Below are 27,379 nucleotides of genomic sequence, written 5' to 3' on the forward strand. Positions count from 1 at the left end.
ACACACACACTGCATGCGCTCATGAATGTCCACACACTGGAAAAATCATGAAAGATATGCAATGCGAAGAAGCTCCGTGGAAACAAACGATACTGTGACAGCAAGAGAAACTCTCCCGAACTAGATCCATTTTGGATAAGAAGAGGGCAGGTTGACCATCAACATGACAAAAAACATGTGCAAAAGTGGCATATTCTGTAATGAGATCTCCCATAGAATTATTGTGGAAAATATCCTGTGAACTTGGAGTTTCAAAAACGATTATGCTGACACATACAAAAAAAAAAAAAAAAAAAATCTTAAATTAAAATGTCTTAGGCTATCATTTGTCAATGAGCGACAAAGATATGAAGCTTGCTCAAATTTACTCAATGTGTTTGTGAAGAACCCAAAGCGAACAAAGTTCTCTTCTGAGACAAATGTGCAATTTATCGATCTTGTCGAAATAAGGGACTGTTGTCTGGAGCAAGAAAGCTCGTATTATTATGAAGAGTTAGAGCATTATCCCCCACATGTTATAATATGGGCTGCAATGTCGATTAGGCATCTCAAAGGGCTGTATTTTTTCGACAGTCATTTTTACCTCTATATGTTACGGGACTGGTTCATACCAGAGCTCCAGCCTACTACGCTCTCCTTGTCTGGGAATTCTTGTGTGAGGTGTTACCCCAGAGGTGGACAGGAAGAGGATCAGTTAATATACTACCACCTATTGAGTAGCCTTCCAAAAGTCCAGAACAATTGATGTGTACTTTCAGTTTACGGATGATGGTTGATAATGGTGGCTTGTGAATTAATTTTATTAACGGTGGCTTGTGGATTAATTTTAATACACTCCCAGAGGAAGAATCACAGGGTGTAATATTCAAGAACCATGGAGGTTCAGGTAGAAGAGTACTATCGGAAAACCAACATGGCCAATTCTAATTGGTAATTTCGTATTAAGTACTTCTGATTTCTTTGTGAAACTAGGAGGTATTTTGTTCTGTTGGAAGATTAAACTTAGGATGCCACGTTTCATCTGCGGCAAACGTCCAAGTATCAAACTTTGATTATTGGACTTCACGTTTGTTCACTCTACCTGACAGATGGAAAGTGACTTAGTCGCTGAATTCTAATGATTCCATGAAACCGTTGGTTTTCATTAGTTTGCATACTGTTACAGAAAGTAAGTTACTTTACTTTGTCGACAGGTTTTAGGATCTGCAACAATTGCAATCGGTGAGTATAAAAATCGGAAACGCAAACTAATGATTTTCCATAGTCGACTAGTCGACTGTGAAGTGTTCAGTTCTTTACTAGCTCTGACGTTGGACTTAATGTGAAAATTGCACGCACGCACGCGCACACACACACACAACACACATATATTATATATATATATATATATATATATATATATATATATATATATATATATATATATATATATATATATATATATATATATATATATATATATATACTTCATTGTTTAACGTATACTGCTATGCGTTTAATGTATAAGTAGACAGCCGAATCATTTTCGTTTAGAGATGCAACCCTTTTCATTAAAATCGAAGTATAATCTATAAATTCTGTGTCCACTGGATTGATTTTCGTCAAACTTTGTTCAAAAATTACGTTGCAAATAAATAACGAAAGGTGAAGGTGAAAATAGAGAGCACAACATGTTCTGTCTTTATTAGCAACCATCTTCTCATATCGCTCGTAGTGGAAAACTATGAACTACGTGGCAGTTTTACCAACCACTGAAACCTGAGTTTTTTTTTTTTTTTTCATTGTTGCCAATGTCTTGAAAATCTAATAATTAAAAAAACATACGTATATTGTATTTCGCATATTTTGCTTAACAGTGTATCATCTGACAACACTTACCTGTAATTTCCTCTGGATCCTTGGTTATCTTGCGAATATGCACCTCGTCGAGGTTGTCCGAATTGTATACTTTCATTGCCAAGCGGTTCGAACGACTTTTCACTATTAGAAAAATGAGTAAGTAACATTCTATATAAGCTCAGCATTATACAATAACGAGTTCTAAAGCTAAATTTAACTAATTACATTTCCATGGCCAATTTTCGCTCTACGTATTGTCAAGACGATAAAAATCAAGAGATCTGGGACAGCATACACGTAAATACAAACATCTTACTTACCAATATTTTCTTTGTTACTAATCTGAACCTGCATTAAGAGCCTGACATGCTAAAAATAATATAAAATTTACCACTTTTCTTTTGCTTTGTTTTCGTAAGTGAAAGGAGATAATGAAATGTAATTTACCACAATTATAAATAATGTTATTCTATAATAGAAAATATGAACGTGAAGAATTGTCAGTGTTACCATCTATAGAAATTGCAATGTTGCTAGAACAAAAATTCCCCCAAAATGCCAATTTTATGTATTGGAGTATCATCAAATGTCAGATATGGGTGTTTCTAAGTGGCAAGATTTTTGTGATAATCCTGTATCTGTTATGGTTATACAACCTGTTTATGTCTTGAAAATCTAATGATAAAAAAATACGTATATTGTATTTCCCATATTTTGCTTAATAGTGTATCATCTGACAACACTTACCTATAATTTCCTCTGGTTCCTTGGTTATCTTGCGAATATGCACCTCGTCGAGGTTGTCCGAATTGTATACTTTCATTGCCAAGCGGTTCGAACGACTTTTCACTATTAGAAAAATGAGTAAGTAACATTCTATATAAGCTCAGCATTATACAATAACGAGTTCTAAAGCTAAATTTAACTAATTACATTTCCATGGCCAATTTTCGCTCTACGTATTGTCAAGACGATAAAAATCAAGAGACCTGGGACAGCATACACGTAAATACAAACATCTTACTTATCAATATTTTCTTTGTTACTAATCTGAACTTGCATTAAGAGCCTGACATGCTAAAAATAATATAAAATTTACCACTTTTCTTTTGCTTTGTTTTCGTAAGTGAAAGGAGATAATGAAATGTAATTTACCACAATTATAAATAATGTTATTCTATAATAGAAAATATGAACGTGAAGAATTGTCAGTGTTACCATCTATAGAAATTGCAGTATTGCTAGAACAAAAATTCCCCCAAACTCTAAGTTAAGGCAGCGACCAGAGGAACAAATTCAACTGCATTTCATTACGTATCATGTTTTGGTATCCTGTGAACTACATTTTAAATAATAGTTGTATTAGTTTGTAATAAAGAAAATAGTTTTAACATACAGATATTAAATTAAATAGTAATGTTATATAAAAAGTAGTTCACAGGATACCAAAACAACACGATACGTAATCAAATGCAGTTGAATTCGTTCCTCTGGTTGCTGCCATAACTTACATTTTGGGTGAATTGTTATGGCAACACTGTAATTTCCATGGATGACACCACTGAAAATTCTTTAAGTTCATATTTTCTGTTGTAGAATAACATTATCTATGATTGTGGTAAGTTGCATTTTATTATCTCCTTTCACTTACGAAAAACAAGCAAAAGAAAAATGGTAAATTTTATATTATTTTTAGTAAGTCAGGCTCTTATGAATATATAATAGTTCTTTCTCCGTTCTTTCTTCATATGTTTACTGATTTATTTTATTTTTAAACCTTGGGAACGCTTTTAGAACTGAAGATTAAGTTCAATGGCAATAAGTATATTCTTAAGAGAGTATCAACAACTTTTCAAGGTTAGTATTATCTGAAAATCTATCGCTAGTATTCTCAAAATACATCTTTAAACGAAAATAGGTACATACACGAAATATACGAACAGTGTTAGCATAATACCTTTTATGTTTGAATGAAATTGTACGCGTTCAAAAATACTATTTCGAGGCAGTAGAATAAACTGTTTTTATATAACCTAATATTTCAATACCATGAAATTTCAGCTTGGGAACTACAAATGTCTGATCTAGGACCTACAGTCCGTGTTTTGTAGAACTTCGATACTGGTGTTATCAGGATCTGAATATGCAAATGTGATTTTCAGAGATAAGCGCTTCAATATTTCTTAATATTGACTACTAACAGAGAAGACAGCGAATATCGATAATTCATACTTGGTATAAGGTTTTCACACGATATGGGATGTAACAATTATTAAAACACACAAATCAGTCTCTGTCGCACTTGCATTTTTATATTGAAAATCTGACAATGTCTAAGTTTTTAACAAAACAAATTAGGAACAAATCACAAATCGATATTTGTTTTCCTCTCCATATTTATTTCATCTTCGACTTTTGGGATACATTTTCAGTTTATGACAAGAGATTCAAAAAGCGATAAGATGTGCAAAAACTCCGTTGAGCAATGAATGTTTTTACGTAATATACTGTAAAAACAAAATACAGCAGAAGAAACAAACTATTATGACATCTTTGGAAAATAATTCCAATTAATTACAAATACAAATATGTTCTTTCACGGTAATTGTGTTAATTACGTTAATTGAATTTTGTGAATTGTTTCTAATAATGACATAAAACACGAATACTCATAGTTGAGTAATAATTGACAGCAAGGCAATTATTTCGTATGATAAGAATTAAGAGTGCTTTTGAAAGTGGCTAACTGAAAAACTAAATGCATAATACGTATTAGGGTCTGCTGTTTGAATGGATACACATTTAAACACATTTGAATGTGGTTCTATAATTTATTTAGTAGTCAAATGATTTCTTAAGATCTTCGTTTCGAATTAACATGAAAAATACACGTAAACGGCCACCATACAAAGAAAAATGGTAATAGCATAACCAGGATTTATGTGAAACATCACTGAATTTTATAATTTAATTAACTGAAATATCGTTTTACGCATGGAGAGAACAGGTTTGTTGAAAGTATTTGAACCAGTTTCCCTCACGATACGTATTCGTTTTATTTTAGTTTTCCCGTGGTCCCAAAGGCTACTCCTTACTAAATGGGCAAAAGTACTTTCATATCGTGAATAACTGATCTCTTTGCCTATAATCCTTTTCCTATTTAGATTAAAAGGTTATTATGGGCTGACCTAAGCCATCTGAAGGTTATATATAGAGCTTTTCATGGATGCACAAGACCCGAGTTTGATTTCCGATGAGAGCTCATGTGGTTCGGACTCCACGTTAATCAGTAGCTCCCGTCTCATATAGCCCCGTGGCTGAAAGGGACGTTAAACTCTAAGTCAACTCAACAGTATATAATTTAATATGGGCTAATATCGTCTATTGTCTCACAAGAAATTTGTATTCGAGTTACAACTCTTTTTTCATAAAAGAAAGGTCCCTCTTGTTTGTAGAGAAATAAACTTTTTGTGAATGAATTCAATAAACAAAACAAATTACTTTTCGTCACACTTGAGGTATGTAAGAAAATACATCGTACACTTTATTATATACACTGAATAAAGGATTAATCTTCAGGATTGGACGAGTTAAATAGAAGTGGAAGTAAAAATTGCACGGTCATATAACAATACTAATTGTAATTCTAATTCAAGTATCTTCCATTATGAACTGAATATTTTCCAGAAAAATAGCAAATAAATTTCCGCTTTGCATCAGTAACAAAAATACACACACAACTAAGAATGTATGTAACAGATGGGTTAAACCTGATAACTGTCTCCACATAGTGAGCTGCATTGAAAATATACACTTTGTGAAACATAAAATGTATGTTTAGTGTAGCATACAGTCATTACGTAATACGTAATTTCTTTTTTAATTTTAACATTAATTATAAAATATTAGGTATAATTAAACTGGACGTATTGTAAGGGTAGTTGCGAGAGTTTGTAACATCGAAATCACTACTACTCCTACGATGATTACACGTGTTCCTTTGGTATGATTAGATAGATAGATAGATAGATAAGCTAAAAATAATGTTCCTTGTAGAAGTAGATAACTAACAGATATATATGTAAAAAGATAAGTTAAAAATGCATAATTTTAGTTGCTAATCTGTTTTCAAATTTCATGGAATTTTATTTTTATTAATTATCAGTTTTGTGTGAAAACAGTAACTTCATAATTTTTCGAAAGCTTTTAATATTATCCATTAAATTATGCATTACTCTTACAAATCATGACAATGCACATTCCATGATATTGGAAATTCTCGTTTTTAATTTTAAGAGATTTATTTTGAAACCAATTTGAATTTTAATTGTTACTTTTTTCTAACATTAATTTTTAATCCATTCAATTATTTTCTTTTTTAAATTTTATTCTGTTCATCTTTTCATTAATTTTTCTAACTGCGAATGTAGTTGAGAGAAAATTGGAGGCGGGAGTACAAATTTAATTTCATGTCGCTTCAAATCTCCTCCTAACAATGCATCCCTCCACCTGACTCAAAAACGTTAGTGCTACCAAGGCAACCGATTTTTATTTTATTTAAGATTTAGTAATAGCGTGAAAGTGTCTAAAAATGTTGAGTTGAGTTGATTCTGAGTTCAACGTCTCTTTTAGCAGCGAAGCTATATGAGACGGTACCTACTGATTAACGTGGAATCCGAAACACATGAGCTCCCGCCAGAAATCGAACCCGGATCTTCTACGCCAAAGGCGCGTACGCTAACCGCTTAGCGACGAAGGAGCTCTGTCTAAATAATAATAATAATAATAATAATAATAATAATAATAATAATAATAATAATAATAATAATAATAATTTAAAACTAGAACTCGTAGAAGAGGACTAGAGTGGAGATGACACTTGTTCTCGGGACGCCTAACTAGAGTTGTGAGCATGAAATATTTCAAGTGAAATATTTCAAAATGAAATATTTCAAAATTTGCGACCAACATGGAAAATGCCCAGTCGATTTTCACAAAGTTACTCCTGGACATAGAGCGTACTCGAATAAAGTCACAGTGTGATTCTACGATAGAAAGCGCTTCATCACTTAGAATAATGTGTCATGAGCGGAAAAACATAAGAAGAGAAAGTATCATTAACTTTGTTGTAATCACGCCCGAGCCAGTCTTTTATAAATCCCTTCCAACTAAAACTGCGAAACACGATGCTCCATACATTGCTAAAACCATAACTGATGTCACGGAACAAGTCGGGCCTGAAAAGTTCATTGGCATAGTAACTGATAACGCAGCAAATATGAAAGCAGCATGGAGAAAATTGGAAGAACATGTCACAACTTATGGTTGTGTGGCACATGGTCTGAACTTGCTTATACAGGACATTGTAAAAATAGGCAGTCTGAAGCACCTCACTGGCCAAACAAAAAGTGTGATAAACGAGATCAACGGCAGTGCAGTAGTGGATGCAATGTTCAGGGAAAAACAAACGGGAACAAAATTACACATACTACAGCTGCCAGTCGATGGGATTCGCAAGAAATTTCTTTGGACAGACTGCTGCATAACAAATCAGCACTAAGAAGTTTGTGTATTTATGAAAAGGCAGAAAAACTGCTATCGAAAACAACCAAGGCCCCCATTCTCCAAGATGTCTTCTGGGACAAAATAAGCAATTTTCATAGTTTACTTGTTCCAATAGCAAACTGGATCACTAGAATCGAAAATGACAAACCTCAGATATGCAAAATGTATGAAATATTTTCCGACCTGAGGAAGAAAATCCAGAACACAGTTTCAAGCGCTCCTGTTCTTAAAACGGAAGAGCAAAACATAATGCAGTTCTTCGAGGACGGTAGGCAAATCTTTGTTAGCGAATATTATGGCTCCAAGTTACAGAGGCAAGAACTTAACCACCGAAGAAGAATCGGACGCTCTAGAATATCTGAGTCAGATTTCAAGGCTTTATTCAGATGTTGATGAGACAGAAGTTCTGGCTCAATTTGCACAATACAGAATGAAAGAAAATGTCTGGTCGAAGGAATATCTATGGTCTACTGCGTCAAAGGTGTCTCGCTTAACTTGATGCCTTGTTGTGAGCTCACAAAAGTTGCAAGCAAAGTTCTTGACCTTCCTGCCACATCTACTTCATGTGAAAGCAACTTTAGCACATATGGGAACATCGATACGAAGAAACGCGACCGATTAACAAATGAACGTGCTGCTAAAATGACTTTTGTAAAGCATAACCTGAAGCACACATCACTATTTAAAAAGATCTGTTAGAGATGAAAAGCCATCTTCCTTTTGTAAGAGGAATGGACCAAGTCTGAGTCGTAACCAAAATGAGCCAACAGGAGGAACAAGTGGATATTCAGTGACGGAAAGAAAGAAGGAAATTCAAGGACAAATGCACTCAATGTCTGAAGAAGAAACGTACACTTCTATACGTTATACTTCTTGTTGGTAACTTAGCCTACTTTAATGAATGAAAAAAAAAAAAAAAAAAAAGAGAGAGAGAGAGAGACTATATTAGCTGTTATTTTTATTTCCACAATACTAGTGTCATATCTGTAATAAAAAATCATAAAAACGAAAAACTTTTTTTTTTTTTATGAAACTTCAATTTTGAAAATTTCATGAAATTATGCATCGTTACGCCTAACTCATTACAGAAAGCCACTTCTCATTATGTAGTACGCTTTCACTCTATAGCAATGAACGTTAAAACCTGAAGAGGTTGATATCTGCCACTTCCAGTTAGATTAGAGTTGAGATGCTGATATATATTTCCAGAACGCTAATACGATTAATTAAAAAAAAAGAAAAGAAAGAAAGAAGCAAAAAAGGAACAAAGAAAAAGCTTCTCAGTATCTCTTATCGTTTCTGTTCTATGTAGATCAATATTAAAACGGAAGTTGTAATAGGTTTTCATCACTTCCAGTTTTAAGACAGAGTTGAAAATGGAGATGACATACACAGTATATTCTTAGAACGATATATCGATTCCAGGAAATCGCTTTTAGTTCTTTATTACCATTCTTGATCTTCAGTGATCAACGCTAAAACCGGAACGGGTTGAGTTCTATCATTTCTAGTAGATAGACAGTTGATTTCTCTCTACTACTAAACAAAATAAGCTTAGAAAGCGTACTTAAAAACTCATCATAATATTAATACTGTTGGAAAACACAACTCACATTCAACGAACACTTACATCTTCATCACCTTCAGAGATAAAAGTTTACAAATCATAGGTAATAGAAAACTATACGCAGATGAAATGAATGAATCCTTGAAAACTATATTTAGATGAAATAGCAAGTTCAGAATTTCTTGAAGTTAAATAGTAAGTAAGTAAGTAACTAACTAAATATATAATCACATGTGATATATAAAACATGTGTATATATAAAACATGTGATTAAATTTGCACTTGTGCAAAGAGTATCCACTTTTGAAAGAGATAACAGTTACAAAAACCACTACAAATTTCCGATACATAACTTAAGTGTATAGGTCACTATAGGTCACGATTAATAAATAAACGGGTAATAGATTTTTGCTTCTATTGTTAAGCATTGCATTTCGATGTTAACAACTGGTAACGTATCTATACATATAAGCGAAAAATCATGAACTTTCATTTCCATTATTGTATGGTCAGGAACAATATTAAGTATAGGTTGGAGTTATCATTTCTTATACTTCCAACCTACACTTTATATTGTTTCTGGCTGTACATTCCATTTATAGTCATACCTGTATTTATACAGTTCATCTGCATATAGTTCTCCATTAGCAATAAGTTGGCAGGTTTTTTTTTCCTCTCTCACCGATACAGAAGATGGTTCAATGAAACATTTAATAGTTGTCAATAGTATTCTTAACACGTGTTTTTACGTGAGTTTCTAACTATTTAAATATGCGTCTGATATATATATTTTCAACTTCTTTTAATGGTTCGCACGAGCTCCTCTGAAATATATATTCATAGCACATTCACATTTCTTAACAAACGAAATCCTGCTTCTGATACCATTTCTTTTAAGTTTTTAAGCCTTTCTTTGAGAATTGGACACAGATTACAAAAGCACAGATAAATGAAGATACCTAGAAAGCGGAAAAAACTGACTGGAAAGAAGCAGTGCTGCAATATCTCCCTGTCTATGATGGTAGAACTCACAATTTGGGTTATGTCACGTTCTGAAAAATTCTCTCCATTAACACTCTTAACAAATCATAAATCTGCAATATATCTTCTCTCCTGTTTTCAATGTCTGAGTCTACGGCTAAAAGAGCCGATGCCTGTACAAAAGTGAAATAGGAATTTCCATGAAACAATATTTCAAATAGTGAAATTTCTGAGGTCCTTGTATAACCAATGACTATCAAGATGTATCGATACTTAATCAGCTTATGAAGGTAAACTAAAGCTAAAATTTCGGTATTTTATTTTATTTTACATCTTTTTTTTTTTTTTTCCTTCTAAAAGCAAAACCAATTACTCTCTTCTCTAAGATTTTAATTCGTATTCTATTAACTTATTCTCTGAAAGACAAACAGGAACTACTGACCCCTAGTAACTTCTTTCTATATATTATAATGTCGCTACTTAAACCCTAACATTTAAAATTCGTATTTATAAGCCACTTACTTTAAGTTGAAAGTAAGCCCAAGATCCACCCTCATTTTCTGTGGGTTTGGCGTTGAACTCACTGTAGAGTACGGCTGTGAGACGACATCTTGTGAATATCCGACAGCACCTTCACTAAAAATGTAAAATAATAATAGTAAGAAAAAAGTTGCTTAATAACTTCATGGTTGGGTAAAACATATATTTAGTGTATTTTTTCCTTACCTTTAAAAGTTATGGAGGTATAAAAAAAATTAAAAAGCTAATGCATACTTAGATTGATTACCGATAATGATAATCGTGTTTAACGCTTATTAATGTTTTCCTTGACTAGATTAAAAGTATGCTACAGTTTAAGTCCTGGTGCCCGTATGGATCAACGACGTTTAAATAAAATCAGTTCAACTGTTTGAAATTAACTACAAATTTTCAATCTTTTCTCTCGCAGTAAACAGTTAGAAAGTGAGTTCAACTAAAAAGTTTTCAGAGCGTATTATTCTAAAACAATCTAAAAGAAAGCTAGTTTTCAGGAATTGTTTTTATTATGAGTGTATAGTTGCACTCTGAGGCTAAGGAACGAAACAGTGGAATGAGGAAAGTGACAGGAAGCAGAAGATCCTCGAGAAAACCCACAACCACGGTGTTTGTTCATCACAAAACACTTGTGGCAAGAGATGCATCGATCCAGGAACACCACATAGCATAGATAAATGCACTATCACGGAGGCATTGCATCCCAGATATCATTTATAGTTACCAACATACCTGTTGCTTTATATAAAAAAAAAATAAAATAAAATAAAATAAAAAAATAAAAAAAAGTAGATAAATAATATTGGAAGTGCTTATGTTTGTGACTTCATAACTATTGAACTACCCGACCGATCTCGATGAAATTTTCAACATACATGAGGTTCGGGCCTGGGATGGTTTCTATCATATCACTTTGACGGTGCAACTTAGAGGAGGGGAAGGAGAAGATGTTTAAAAATGATCGAAAATGATTGATATTAGTTCGAATCCAAAGTTTTCTGGGTCGCTGAGATGAACAGTGGCACTTCCGATGCCGTTTAAATCCAAATTCAGCCCCACAACGGGAGGAGGAGGAAGAAATGTACATACATACACATATTATATATATATATATATATATATATATATATATATATATATATATATATATATACAAATGATTGAAAATAACCGACATTAGTGCCGAATCCATAGTTTTCGAGGTCGCTGAGACGATAGTGATACTTCTGATGCCGTTGAAACGTATTCTCTCTGTGCGAAGCACGGGTATCCTGCTAGTACAAAATAATAATGAACATATCTGTTGCTTAAAGAAAGGGAATGGAAATAATAGATAATATTGAAAGTAATATATTTATATAACGGCATTAGAAGATAAACAGCCACACGAATGTAATACAAATAACGGAAAAGAATAAAAATAGTATTTTAAATTTAATGCAACACAGTTATGCCCTTGACTGAAAGAATTGATAAAATGAGAATATTGGAATAAAATGGGAAAAGTCCGAAGAAACCCATGGACCACATGATCACATTAAATGAGATCTAACCAAACACCCATCGCACTACAATCAAGCTTTCTGCCTTTATTTACCGTACCCTCATTACACACATGAACAGTGGCGTATTTAGGCGGGGATTTTGGGCTTAAGCCCACCCCCCTCCGAAATCTTACTTACTATAGTGAAGTATATGAAATATCTTGCAGAATTTTCGCATTTTCAGGCAACCCCCCCCTAGAAACAAAATCGTAAATACGCCACTGCACATGAATTACAAATAAGAGTAACATTACTAGTATTATTACTAACTGTAAAATTAGTAACATTTTGTGCAGTGATACTGTTAAATAAATAGACCTAACTAGTAGAATATTTAAAATCAATTGTTTCTGGTTGAAATCTGTTTCTACGAACAACAGTAGCCCGTCAAGAAAAAATTGCATACTTCTCTCATCATGCTAAAAAAACTACGAATCAACAAAATAAATGGAAATTATTACGGAAACCTTGTCCTGTTAACACAAAACCATCTCTAAAACTTCCTGATGGACTGCATGGCCCAAATATATAAACAATTATTTTCTAAATTTTGTTTACTTGAATATGCAGACCCAAGAGGAAAGGGGAATGGGGAATAGCGGAAACTTCATAACGACGAACTACATACGGTTCACCAAACGTTCACCAAACGTTGTTAGGGTCATCAAATCTAGGAGAACCAGGTGGGAAGGTCATGTAGCTAGAATGGAAGAAAGTAGGAACGCTTTCAAAGCCTTAACTGGAAGATCAATCGGAAAACGACCATTAGGAAGACCTAGGCGCTTGTGAGAGGATAGTATTAAGATCGATCTCCCATAAAATAGGAATACAAAGTAGAAGCGAGATCCAGTTGGTCAAGGACAGAAGTCAGGGGAGAGCTTTTGTGAATGCGACATTGAACCTTCTGGTTCCATACGCCATAGAGTTACAGGGTGTCCAATATACAACGCAACCTGGAGTTCGGGACAGTATAACTTTTGAACTTGAAGCGATACACAATTAATGGTTATACCAAAATAAAGCTTTGTTCATGCATATATTTTTAAACTAGGAAGCAATGATTAAAGTACATTGGGAACCACATAGTGTTGCCAAATGTAGCCGAAGGTATAAATCAATTTTTTTGCAAAACATGTAAATTGACTCATAACTCATACGTATGGATGTTCTGTCGTAAATTTTCAGTTTGTTTAGTTGGAGTAGCTTAGAAACTACGGGACAGAAAAAAAGATTTTTTCACTTCTACCGATAACTAATTGGGTGAGGCCTCTGTAAGAAGGAACTAGGAAAATCGTAGTTTCCATAAAGTAACACTCTGAATTGGCAACATTGCTGACGTTTCAGTGCATCAAAAGGTGTGTTAAGGATTTGTCTACATTATTCAATTCCTGAAAACAATGAAAAAGAAACTTTGAAATTATCATGATAAAACTTTTACTTACATGCACCCGGCAATACTGCCACCACCACGCAATGAGTTATCAGCTCTACAGCAGATGCTGGAAGTGCCCCCTGTTTTGATTCAAACACTGGTTCACACGTTTCAGCATGTTGGCAGGAACTTTACGAAGAGTAGAAGTCTTAATATTCTCAATGGCACTGCGAATGTTCGATTCCAGGTCTTGAATAGTTCGAGAATTGTTCTTGTATACCTTTTGTTTTAGGTAGCCCCATAGAAGTGAATAGCAGTGTTGCCGGGTGCATGTAAGTAAAAGTTTTATCATAGTAATTTTAAAGTTTCTTTTTCATTGTTTTCAGCAGATCTTTAACACACCTTTCGATGCACTGAAACATCAGCAGGGTTGCCAATTCAGAATGTTAATTTATGAAAACTACGATTTTCCTAGTTCCTCCTTACAGAGGTCACATCCGATTAGTTATCGGTGAAAATGAAAAATGCTTTTTTCTGCCCCATAGTTTCCAAGCTACTCCAACTAAACAAACTGAAAATTAAAAACATAACATCCATACGTATGAATTCCAATTTACATGTTTTGCAAAAAAATTGATTTACACCCTCGGCTACATTTGGCAACACTGTATGGTTCCTAGTGTACTTTAATCATTGCTTCCTAGTTTAAAAATATGTACATGAACAAAGCTTTATTTTGGTATAACCATTATTTGTTACCGCTTCAGGTTCAAAAGTTCTACTATCCCAAACTCCGGGTTGCATTGTATATTGGACACCCTGTAGTTAATTAGTTATTATTTCATAAACACTTCTTTTGTCAGTGTCTTGAAACTACTCTCGACGAACTCAGGAAAATTGATTATCTAGTTACTCGATTTATACCTGAAAAAGGCCCAAAAACAAATAAACCTTTCCAATTACATCCAGAAAATGAAGCAGACGTCGTAAGAGAACACTATATAGCATGAAGTCTAGTGCATCTTGTATTGATGAAATAATAATTAAAAAAATATATTAAAGCTAACACTGTCATTCTTATTACCTCCCTTAACTCATATTTTCAATTTTTCCTGAGTAAAAGAATGCTTTCTCAGTGTTTGGAAAAACCTCGAAAGTACTATCAGTGCCCAAGAAGTCTTTTAAGTAAAATCTGCAAATGATCTTTGTCCAGTAAGTATTTTACCAGTAATATTAAAAAGGTTAAAAAAAATAAAAGATAGTGTTTCAACACAAACGACGACGATGAAGATGATGTCGATGAAGATGATGATGACGTCAATGAAGATAACGATGACGATGAAGAGGAAGATTATGATGATGATATAATTCCTACTGTTACGTCAGCGTGCATTTTGTAAATAATTTAGTACTGTTAGTGCAATGGTTGAAGTTACCGATGAGATACTTCATGCTTTTGATTGCACTCAGGTAATAATTTCAGTCTTGTTAGGTCTAAGACTTCTAAAGTTTTACATCATAAGATGCTGTTGGCTAAACTTAGATGTTATAACCTATTTGATACTGCTGTTAGTGATTTCAATCTTACTCATCGTGTAACACAGCAACAAGCGTATCTAAGAACATCTATGTCCGAGCCGCTTACTGTTAACAAGGGAATGATTCAGTGATCTATTTTAGGCGCATTGGTGTTTTTCCTATATACTTCTGATCTCATAACTACTATTAAGCAGTTTCTCCATTGTTATACACATGAAACACAGCTATTTATTACTTCACCGCCACACACTATTACACAAAGGATAAAAATTGTGTATTCGTAAAATTCCCATTCCACTAATGTGAAAACTTTGAGATTCTTGTTAGATAAGGAACTAAATTCGAATAAGCATATTTCTAATCAGTGTGATAAAGCAATTACTCTACTACGTCACCTCTACAAAGTAAAAAATTACTTAACCTAATGAATGTACACTCATGTCCAAAATTATTGTCGCATGTCTATAAATATGTTGTTGTAAGAATATAATTTGATAACGAATTTGTCCGGTATTTCTTATAATGTTAGTATATATATAATCGGCAAAGACCTGTATGTAGCAAATTTCAAGCCAAAAGATAAATAAATAAGAATAATAAAACAAAAATAAAACTTTATTGTCCATTTAGCAACATTTTGTTTTACTCAATCTAATTTTCGTATTTATAATTCTTTTCCTATGAAATTTACCACAATTATACATTCTCCGATTATACACATAGTGTCAGTATTAAAAGTACCCTGCAAAATCATTATCAAATTATATTCTTACAAGAAGACAGTTATAGATATGCGACAATCATTTTGGACATGAGTGTACTTATTCAACCTTTGTCCGACTATTGTAATGCAGTATTTAGAGAATCTCTTTCGGCTTACAAATCTAAAAGTATACAAACAAAACCCAAAAAAAAAAAAAAAAAAAAAAAAAAAACCTCATGGATTCAGCTTGCTTTCAAATCTAAAAAAAGAAAAAAATATCTACCCTGAATACCAGTAATTGTTTCGCAAAATAAATAATAATAGTAATAATAATAATAAGAAGAAGATCATCCCATGAAGAAATTAGGGACAAGTGCTAACAATTACTCACATATTATTGATATTTTTACTGCTGATTTTCTTTCTATTCAGAGGAAATACATTACCTATCACTTGCTATATTTTTTTTTCTATTTTGCATGTATTGTTTTGTATTCGTTCATCTTTATTTAATTTTATTGTCTTACGTGTATGATTTATTATTATGCCTGTATTTTTTATTCTACTTATTTCTATTCTGTATGTTTTACTCAATTTATCTCTGTATCTTTATATTCTTACGCTTTACGATCTTGATTTTTGTGCATGCTTTCTTTTTGTATTGTTAACTCATATATTATTAACTTTTGGAAATTGTAATTGCACCCTGTGTCTGTAATTTCATATTATTATTATTATTATTATTATTATTATTATTATTATTATTATTATTATTATTATTATTATTATTATTATTATTATTATTATTATTATTATATCTGAATATTGCCAAAACTATCTTCTACTTATCCCGAGAGTTGGAAAACTGTTCTTGTTTCTCCTATCCATAAGGTGAATGGGAAAGATTATATGGATTATAGACCAATTTCTATTATAGGAACATTACCTAAAATTTTTGATAAACTTGTATATAATTATCTCTAAAACCATGTTTCTCCAGAAATTATGGATCAACAGCATGGCTTCATGAAAAATAGATCTACCTTGTCTAATTTAACATGCTTTATGTATGATATTTTTCCTCCTGTAAAAACCCAATGACAAGTAGATGTAATATATTTTGATTTTTCTAAGGCCTTCAACAAATTTCCTCATGCTATATCAATCAATAAACTTAATTCATATAATTTATCACCAATTTTTATTAGATGGTTGATCTCATATTTAACTTGTAGAAGATTTGTTTAAGATATAAAGGTCATATTTCCGAAATACACAATATTTTTTCTGGTGTACCAGGGATCCAATTTAGGTCCACTTCTGATTCTTTTGTTTGTGAATGATTTCAGAGAAAATATTGTCAATTTCTTACGTATGCTGATGATTTGAAGATTTATCGTACTAGCAATAATGTTTGTGATTGTGCTAAATTACAAGATAATATTAATACCATTGACAATTGGTCAAAGATTAATGCTTTACCGTTGAATCTTGTTTGGTATCTTTTACCTTAAAAACTAATCCTGTTTATTATAACTACGTGGTTGATAATGTTTTGGTCAAAAGCTTGTCTCCATTAAGGATCTGGGTGTTACTTTTGATGCCAAATTGTTATTCAATAAACATTTGGAATGCATAGTTTACAGAGCGAGAAGAAACTTAGGAATCATAAAAAGAATTTCTAAAGATTTTTTCTCTGTGAAAACCTGCTTAATTTTATACTATGCTAATGTTAGAAGTCAACTTGAATATTGTACTAGTATTTGGAATAAAAGAACCCAGTATTTTCAAAGGGATATCGAAGTAGTTCAAAATTTGTTTCTCTTATGGTTAAAATGGAAATTCAAATTTCTCTCAGAAAAAACTCATGACGAAATTAAGCACCATCTTGGTCTATTAAAACTATCTGAACGAAGAACTTTATTTGACATCAAACTACTCCATAATATTTTTGTCTGGCAGTTAGTCTTGGTGTTCCTAACATGGCTAGAAGAAACTTCAAAATTTTTAAATACAATCCGAATTTTAGTGATGCGCCGATATATAAATGTTTGTTAAATGCCAACAACTATTTGCATGTCATTGATTTTTTTACACCTGATTTTCCTTCTATCCAAAGAAAGTTTGACTTATCACTTTTTTTTTTTTTTTTTTGCATGTTTTAATTATATTGGTTCTATTTATCTCATCACTGTCTGTGCATGCTTTTTTTTTTCTTTCTTTATAATTTGAATGTAATTTTAGTTGTATTTTACGTAATATGTTATGCTGCTATTGTATGTATTCTTTTTTCCTTAATTTAATATTATTGTATATATGGTTGTTTTATTAAGTACTGTATTTGGAATTTACATGGCCTATTACTTTGTAATTTCCGATAAATAAAAAATAAAATATTATTAAGTGGGTTTGTTGTTGATAAAATTTATATATACACGGGTTGAACCAAGCCCGCATTCAACAGTAAAGGTTAGAGCACGGAAAATAAATTCAGGGAACGTAACATGTATCTTTCTGATCATTATCCACAATAATCTCTATGGATAATGAAAATTTCGGGAAACCTTTCCGCTTTGACTCTCCCCATTTGTAGGCCTGGTTTGATTCAGTTTTATTTAAACATCTTGGTGAACATGAACCTAGGCATCCACTTTGTCTTTCATAGCCAGCATAAATGTATGCAGGATACGTTATCTTTCACGCTCATCTCAAATAGACTTCCGTAATAATGCATAAGTTTATGTATGTAAAACAACTAAGAAAACACTTACCTGTTCAGATCCTCTCGTGATTTCCAGTTTTTCTTAACAGCACCGCCACCAACACCACCCCTGAATTTAAAAACACAACACAAATAATTAATTTTAATTTAGAATCACGAAGAATTGATTTGCATTTTCTTTTGAAATAAAATATGGAATTATATATTTGTTCAGTGATAAATTAATTAACGTGCTTTGTATTAGCAAAGAGAAAAATGTTAGGATAGCAACTAAGTGATATTTTAAAGCTTACTGCAAACAACCACTCCAAGAATTATATATTCTTCCCATCTTAACCATACAATCCTCGAATGTGTAACATTCATCAATATACGATTAGAAAACATGTAGCTTTTCGACGGAAGAAACATTAGTAATGCAGAAAACATTGATATACAGTGAAACTTACCTATGTTGACAACCATCCAACTTAAGATAGATGGCCAACTTACACGAAATATAATACGTATTTTGACCCAAAAACTGTTTTATTCTGTAATGTAACCGCTTCTAATGCAGAAATGAATTATTATCTACTTATTTGTTGGTATTTGATCAATAATATTTAATAAAAACTATTTGAACAATATAAAACACCTTATGTAACAAATATGAACAGTATTATTGCGGAAACAGCTTGATGGACAATCTTATCAATCAACTTTTGCTCCTCTAAATTCTTAAGAATCATTCAAAAAATAATGTTTCAGCTAACTGTCAACATTTTCAAGACTAAGGTAAGCAACAGGATTTAGATAGCGATAGAAGTACTGAAAAATAAAAACATCTCGTTATTTCACAGAATACACATAATAAATCTTTCTGCTTCACTGGTTGGTGACGAGGTGTCAGCGATGTTATTCCAACTTTTGTCCAGACTGCCCATGCTCAAATTTAAGTTTGGTCCCCTCGTTTGAATGATTAAAAAAAAAAAAAAAAAAAGAAAAGAAAAAAAAGAAAGAAAGAAAAAAACTTGTATGCTCGTTTCTTTACGAATGATGGAAATTTTTTTGATCAATTTTACTTTATCTATAGTATGTTATGCTTCCAGTCTTTCAGATGCTTTGAAAGGTACGATGTTGGGACATCACTGTATTTGATATTTCGAATATATTCTTTCGTCCTAGTGGCTGAGTTCCTCTTTGTCATGCCTATATACGTGTCTTGGTATGTGCATGAAATTTGACTTAAGCTGATTGGTGAAGAAACTTTTATAACCTGTTAAGCTTTTCTCCATGTTCTTTGAGGCCACTACTGCTATATTAAAACTATGCTTGCCGAAAACTTTATTTATTTTTCTTTCTTTTTTTGAAACCGAATGAAATAAAAGTCTGGCTACCCATTTTTTGGATCATCATTTGTTTTACTGGTGTCCGTTTTGAGCGATATTGCGACCTGATGTAGCTACTTTCGCGAAATGTCAATCTTGAAACCATTTTCCTTTCGAATGTTTAATAATAAATTGATTAAAATTGTTTTGTCGTTATCATGGGAACAAAGAATTAAGGCTTTACGGAAGAAATTCTTGCAAATATTAAGTTCGTTTTTTTTTTTTTTTTTTCTGACTTTTCATGTATGTACTGGGTGCCCGTTCTACACTTCCGGTAAAGTATGTAGTTGATAATAGTGGGATTATCAAACAGGCCACATCACTTGTGATTGTGAATAATATCAACTTGGCTGTGGATATATAGGCCTAAATTTCCTTATCTTTGGTCATAGACTGTACTTAGCTTTTATTAACAAAACAGAAATCCCTTTGTTTAAAATAGGCGAAGTACTTAACTTCTTGGAGTGTCTGATAATGTTTCTCGATTTCTGAGTAAAATTTACACACAGACGGATACATTAGCTATGAGGATCCCTTATTCGCTTTCTTGGTAAACGTTCTGAATCAATTTGAAGCCCAAATTTTAAAATCTCCGGAGTTACAATACAAAATACTATCGTTTTGTGGATTACATTATTTTTATATAAAGATGCTCAGTTAGAATTTCTGTATAACAATCTTAAGTCATATAAAGTTGTTACAAAGGAAACTGAAACTAACATATTTTGTGAAGATCACCATACATAGAAAATGAAAAATTCCACACCAAGGTTTACCGGAAGGATACAGCATGCACACAATACATAAATCCGAAGTTGAAAAATTCAAACAAAAGATAATGTATGGAAGAAATTCTTTCGTAGAGCCTTAATTCTTCATTCATATGATAAAGTTTTTTTTTTTTTTTTTTTTTTTTTTTTTTTTTTTTTTTTTTTTATAGGACAACGGTTTACTGAAGTGGTTACATTAGATCGCAATATCACTCAAAACGGACACCATTTAAACAAATGATGATTCAAGAAATGGATAGGCATATCTTTATTTCATTCGGTTTCTGAGAAATTATGAAAAGTTTCCAGGAAGTATAATATTAATATAGCAGTGGTAGCCCAAAAAACATTAAGAAAAACTTATCAGGTTGTAAAGGTTTCTTTACTAATCCGTTCGAGTCCGCATGTGTCGAATTTCAAGGATAGGTCAAGACACTTTATAAGTATGGTCATCAACTACTGAATAATAATAATAATAATAATAATAATAATAATAATAATAATAATAATAATAATAATAACAACAACAACAACAACAAAGACGAAGGATTTAAGATGTGTATTCTCTGGAGGAGTAAGAGTGTTTTTTATTATTATTATTATTATTTTAAATGTAAAATTTAATTTCCATACTCCTATTCCACCTATATACTGTTCTTTACTTTAGCCTAAATACTGGCAGTTGATAGTGAAAATTTCGCTATGCTATTAGCTTTGTACTTTTTATTATTTTATCGATGACATAGATCCAGATATGGTAATTAACTCCAGTAAAGATTAAAACATGAAAAATATCTCACCCGCCTTAGAAGAGGGCCACCAAAGGTAACTCTGTTGGATATTAGGAAACAATTGCTAATTTGTGATGACCAGCAGGGAGTGGAACGAGAAACAAATGCACTCGTCCTGTTATACCACTTTTGTTTTTTGTTTTTAAGACTGAGTCCGATCGTCATTTGTCAATTTCTTGTGTGCTTCTAAATGGAAAAGTAGTCGAACAAACAAAGGACACCATAGCTAAATAAATTCATCTGGAGACCAATAGAGTATGAATGGAAAACCTTGGTGGCAACAATCTTTTCCGTACATGCCGCGAACAGACATAAAAGCAATAAACAGTACCACCGCTTATGTTTTTAGAAAAGTTACTTTCAAGGTTTAAGTTTTTTCCTTTCTCCCATGGGTTTATTGCCCTGCCGAAACATACAACAGTAAAATATATTTTGAAACGGTTTCTAAGAAATGAAGATCGCGTAGGTGTCCAATATACAAAACTGAATTCAACATTACTAGCATAGAAAAAGTTGATTTAATCCTGCCAAGTCTAAATTAGACAGGTGACCAACATTCAGAGTAATAATTAGTACAAATATTCAGGAAAAAATGCAGGTTTTACAAAATGGAGCCAAGTTACTTAAGTGGCCAACTTAAAGAAATGGCCAAGGTGATAAGCCTCGTATATGGCTCACGGAGCGTCATATTCACTGGAACCGGTGAATTCACTTTTATATGGGTACTTCGAAAATTATCGGGGGGGGGGGGGACACAACTAATATAATTATTTCGATAACTATCGACTGATACTAGGACCGAAATTCCAAAACTCCATTTCATAATGGTCCGCGAATATTTCGGAAATTATTTTTCTTCGGGTTTTTGTTAGTTTTTACTGTGATGCGTTTGATTATTTTCGTTCTGGATTTCAGTCTTGGGAAGATGAAAGCACTGATAGTATATATACTTTTAAAAACACTTCGTTAGATTTAGTGGTATGTCATTTAACACCCTGTATGAAGCAAGATAATTTATACGTTTACTTAAATATGTTTACTTTGTGATCTTTTTAAATGAATAATTCTTAAAAATGTAAATCAAAATCATTCAGATCTGCTGTTTCACAACACACAAAATATTAAAATCTCATATTATACATCTTAGTGAAAACTCTTTTAAGGTTTGCACTTCTACATTTATGAAAAGCCACATAAAAACCTCTTACTAAGGGTTATACTGTAATAGCATTATTTAATATTTGAAAAATATATATTCCACATTCTCCACAAGAAATCCTACATTATAAGGGTATAATCTATTGGCTGGATTAGTGAATGAACAAAATTACACGCACAGACAAAATTTGATAAGCAGAGGCCAGAGAAAGCAAATAAGCAACAAACAACAAAACTAATCATACTACTGGTAGCTTTATATTGTATTGGGTCTATCTTACAGTTAGAGCATACACTCAGCAAATTGAAACTGGAACTCGAGTTGTAAGACTATCGAACTGATTTCCCTGTCTTGTTCTACCATTGTTCTCACACGCCACTGCATTGCGTAAAAATGAAACAAACTACAATGAAGTTTTATCGGTTGTAAAACGGTGGTGATTTGATTTGAGTTTCGCATTCCTTTCAACAGCGAGGCTGTATGAGATTTGGACCTATAGCTAAACGCGCAATCCGAACCACATGACCTCATTCCGGGAATCTCACCCAGTCTGTGATATCGTGGTATAGAGTTTGAACTGTAATATAGGAGATTACCTATTTTTCTCAGAAATAAGAGATTTTCCGTGTTGACTGCTGTAAGTTAACAGTTACGGATTTAAATTACTACGCATAATACTATGTATAACAGTCTTCTGTATTCTAACACAGCGGCACTTGATACGTTGAGTTGAGTTGATTTTAGTTTAGCGTCCCGTTCAGCAGCGAGACTATATGAGACGTGGACCTACTGATTAACGTGGAATCCGAACCACATGAGCTCCCGCCGGGAATCGAAGCACTTGATACGTTTGACTCGGGTTGAGAGCACGACTCAATGTTGGATATACATATATTATTTTAAAATTGCACATGTCTTCTACAATTTCAAGAACTTAAATTGTTTATTTTTTGTTACTTGTACATTCACAAACTAAACAGGGCCAAACATCTTAACAACAGCTTTGAAACGAGTCAACCATTTTTAATGCAACTTTCTTTGACAGAGAGAGAATGTAACTCTCTGTACAACAACGAAAATTATAATCTAACTGGCAAGTACTGTCAAAAGAGCATGTAGGATGTCTGTACATATACTTGTTGATAACTGTATAGATTCAACTATGATATGACATATACTACTGAATTTGACAGAGCTTTGTGTAATTGAGCTTAATCAAGAATAACCTGTATTAAAACGCAAAGTATGGATCTCCAATTGCTCTGAATTAAACTTACCTTCCCCTTCCTCTGTTACCTCTTCCCCTCTGAAATCTTCCTCTTCCTCTATCATAACCTGCCCTATGAGAACTTGATATTCCTTCAGCGTCGTCTTGACCGAAGCTGAAAATAAATAAATTTAACAATCTTGTAGCTCACGGAGTTCAAATCAACAAGTTTGCGTTAGTGCACAGATATAAAAAGGCATAAAGCAAAACCTAAATCCGAACTTTGTAAATTAAAACAAAACGATCGAAAAATAATTTATAGATTATGAAAGAAATATTAGAATATTCCCATATTATGTTTTCATGACAATTCCAAGATAACCTTAAAGTGTTGACAAAATAGTCTTTCTGGGAAAGTGCACTTTGAAAATACAAAATTTATTAGCTAAATATTTATAAAAACAGTTATAAACTACACTAAAAAGAAAAAGCTCAACTGTTTATTAATAGATTTGCTATTTATTTATTAATAGATTAAAGCTATTTATTAATAACACACAGCAAACATACAATATTTGTAGTAAAAGATGTAGCAAACGTTCAATTTCATACTTCCTGGTAAATTAATGCGAGAAATGTTTTGTGGTTCTAATATGCCTGCGAGGTATGTTTTAACAAGAGAGTTAAGGGGAAAAAAAGTTTTAAATCGCGTATAAATATTGTAGTTATGTTTTCAGATACAGCTTATCCAGTGTAAGAAAAATATATTTCATTTGAACATAAATGTGCGAAATCAAGTCTTATTTATTAGATTATCTCTGCTGTAGAAATAGCTGAAATAGAGTATATATAGTTTTTGTCACTTGGCACAGTCGGTAGAATTCGAACCTATGCCCCTAAAGGGATTGCTAATATGACTGATTAAAAAAAAAAAGATTGTGTGCAAATATTGTAGTTTTGTTTTGCTTATAACATTGTACTTTATGATGATGATGATGTTGTTGTTGTTGTTGTTGTTGTTGTTGTTGTTGTTGTTGTTGTTGTTGTTGTTGTTGTTGTTGTTGTTGTTGTTGTTGTTGTTGTTGTTGTTGTTGTTGTTGTTGTTGTTGTTGTTGTTGTTGTTGTTGTTGTTGTTGTTGTTGTTGTTGTTGTTGTTGTTGTTGTTGTTGTTGTTGTTGTTGTTGTTGTTGTTGTTGTTGTTGTTGTTGTTGTTGTTGTTGTTGTTGTTGTTGTTGTTGTTGTTGTTGTTGTTGTTGTTGTTGTTGTTGTTGTTGTTGTTGTTGTTGTTGTTATTATTATTATTATTATTATTATTATTATTATTATTATTATTATTATTATTATTATTATTATTATTATTATTATTATTATTATTAGAAAAAAAGAAAATACAAAACTGAATCACTGAAACAGATGTAATTTTATTTTCGAATGTTTTAAAAGGACACGATGATAGGACACGGACTCCATTATAAGTTATGATAGACAATTCAAACACTTTAATTAGGGTTGTATTTAATTGACTACAGTATTAGAACTAGGCGTTATTGAGGTTTTGAAAGGAATGCTTTGCAAGGAATGTAGAATAGAAGTAGAAACTGTGAAAATGAATTCAATATGTTTTTTTGAAGGTTTGCCTTTTGTAAAATAAATAGATGTGTTAATGAGTGTAAATAACGAAAGCTATGACATTATATATATATATATATATATATATATATATATATATATATATATATATATATATATATATATATATATATATATATATATATATATATATATATACACTCATGTGCAAAACTTAAGAATAATGTGAAAATACATAGACAACAGTTTTGGAGAGTATGGTAAATGTATATAATTTATCCTATTACACACACCTGACTGCTTCACACGCGTAACTCCCGATGTTGGCGCTTGGTGATGCTGTATACACCCACTGAACGATGGTTGGTGATGAGCGCTGTTTCAATACGCAAGCACTTTTGTTCGAGACGTTAGAGACTTGTGAGTCAAAGCTGCATTACTTGACATAGTGCCAGTATACGTGTAGGAGAATGGCGCAAAGAGACCATATTGATGATGTTATGCGTGGAAAAATCATCGGGCGACTCGATAAGATAAGAAAAAAAGGTCCTATGTACATATAACATATTGAACATATTGGTAGAGTTAGCGAGGGCCGAAAGCATACGAACAGTAAGTTCGAAGCGGTAGATATCGACGTGCAGAGACAAACGCACGTTCGTCGAGCACATCTCAGGAGATGTTCACTAACTACCTCTGAAAATTGTCGCGGAAGTAAAACAGACTTCTGAAACTTTGATATTTAGATAGGGCACATACTAGTTCCTAAGTGAAGTCTTGACCCTACTACGGGTGTCAGGTCCCCTAGTTTTGGAGCTATGGACCTTTAAAGTTTATTTTTTCATGTTTTCGGCAGCCTATAACTCCGAGAAGAAGCATTTGTGCACCCAGGTGGGTCTATACTTTTTGTCTTATCTTGATGTCAGGAATCACCTCCAAAACGTTGTGTTGTTATGAAATACCATATATATATATATATATAAAGGTTTCATTACTTTAATGATTTGGTTCTAATGACCTACTTACTTATTATTAGTCATATTGCAAACATCTAGATTTGGTTTACTATTTATGTCTCTACTGACTCACCTCTCTTGATGAAACTTTAGGTCCTCGACTTTCCCCTCTTTACCAGGTTTTGCATCACTCCACGGCAGCACATCAGGATACTTGTCATAACCGCTTTTCCCACCTCTGTAAAAAAAAAAAAAAAAAAAAAAAAAAAAAAAAAAAAAAAAAAAAAAAAAAAAGCACTGTTAGCAGTCACCGAATTAATATAATTTCTTGACCCTTAACACCTAAATAACGCAGAAAAAATTTAGAAGACATTTAATGTAAATACCTATATAAGGCTAAAGCAGTAAACATTTAGTGTATTTCTAGTTAGCCCACATGCATACCAGCGTAGTATTAGTTTCTGAGTATAACGTTGATTCACACACATCCCATATAGTAAAAAACCGAAGCATCATCAACAGCTTTCCCACACACATATGGACATTCTTCTTTTCAAATCACCCTTTAACATCACTCTTAACGCTCTGTATTAACTACGAACTACAGCTTATTAGAGCCTACATCCCTCCCCCACGTTCTGCGAGGATCGAATGCTTTAGCAATATCAAGAAGTACGCGGCAAGCGAATTGGCGTATGACCTTGTGCACTATTCTCACGTCGACCAACCCGGTTGCAGTGACGCTGTCAGCGGAATGAGTTGGAAGATTGCTTTGGTCCAAACTAATAGCCAAACATTATTTTTTTGATCCAAAATAGAGTATACTTTTCTTAAAATGCTGGGAAAACCACAATGATTCTAGCCTCACTTATACGTATTTTAGAACAATCTTATTTTTTTCTGTGATTTCTTATTGAGAGTTTTTGCTTCAGTACCAAAATAGATTTGCCTAATGGTAATTAATAATTATTAGAATTTGCAATAATTAGAGAATTATCAGCCAACTGAGTTAATTTGGGCTCAAGTGAAACGTAAAATTCCCCCAAAGAAACAATACATTTTGTATTTCGGACGTAGAAAGGCTGATGCTTGAGCAGATAAATAAAGTTACACAAAACAATTGCATCGCTTGTATGAGGCACATCAAAACACTCCAGGAACATGAAAATA

General features: G+C 32.6%; 1 protein-coding gene across 4 annotated transcripts in view; it reads right to left on the reverse strand.

The window, feature by feature from the left end:
- Positions 1-27,379, reverse strand: part of LOC145668012 (uncharacterized) — a 167,584-nt gene that overhangs the window by 59,169 nt on the left and 81,036 nt on the right. For all 4 annotated transcript variants that reach the window (XM_081735467.1, XM_081735468.1, XM_081735466.1 and 1 more), the window contains exons 10-15: positions 26,343-26,447; positions 23,734-23,838; positions 18,416-18,475; positions 10,475-10,588; positions 2,587-2,688; positions 1,879-1,980 (exon numbers count right to left, since the gene is read on the reverse strand). In XM_081735467.1, coding sequence (XP_081591593.1) covers positions 1,879-1,980; positions 2,587-2,688; positions 10,475-10,588; positions 18,416-18,475; positions 23,734-23,838; positions 26,343-26,447 — 588 coding nt within the window. The remainder of the gene's footprint in view (positions 1-1,878; positions 1,981-2,586; positions 2,689-10,474; positions 10,589-18,415; positions 18,476-23,733; positions 23,839-26,342; positions 26,448-27,379) is intronic.

The sequence above is a fragment of the Thermobia domestica genome, chromosome 13 (genome assembly GCF_964235325.1).
Source record: "Thermobia domestica chromosome 13, izTheDome1.hap1.1, whole genome shotgun sequence".
NCBI classification, from domain to species: Eukaryota; Metazoa; Arthropoda; class Insecta; order Zygentoma; family Lepismatidae; genus Thermobia; species Thermobia domestica.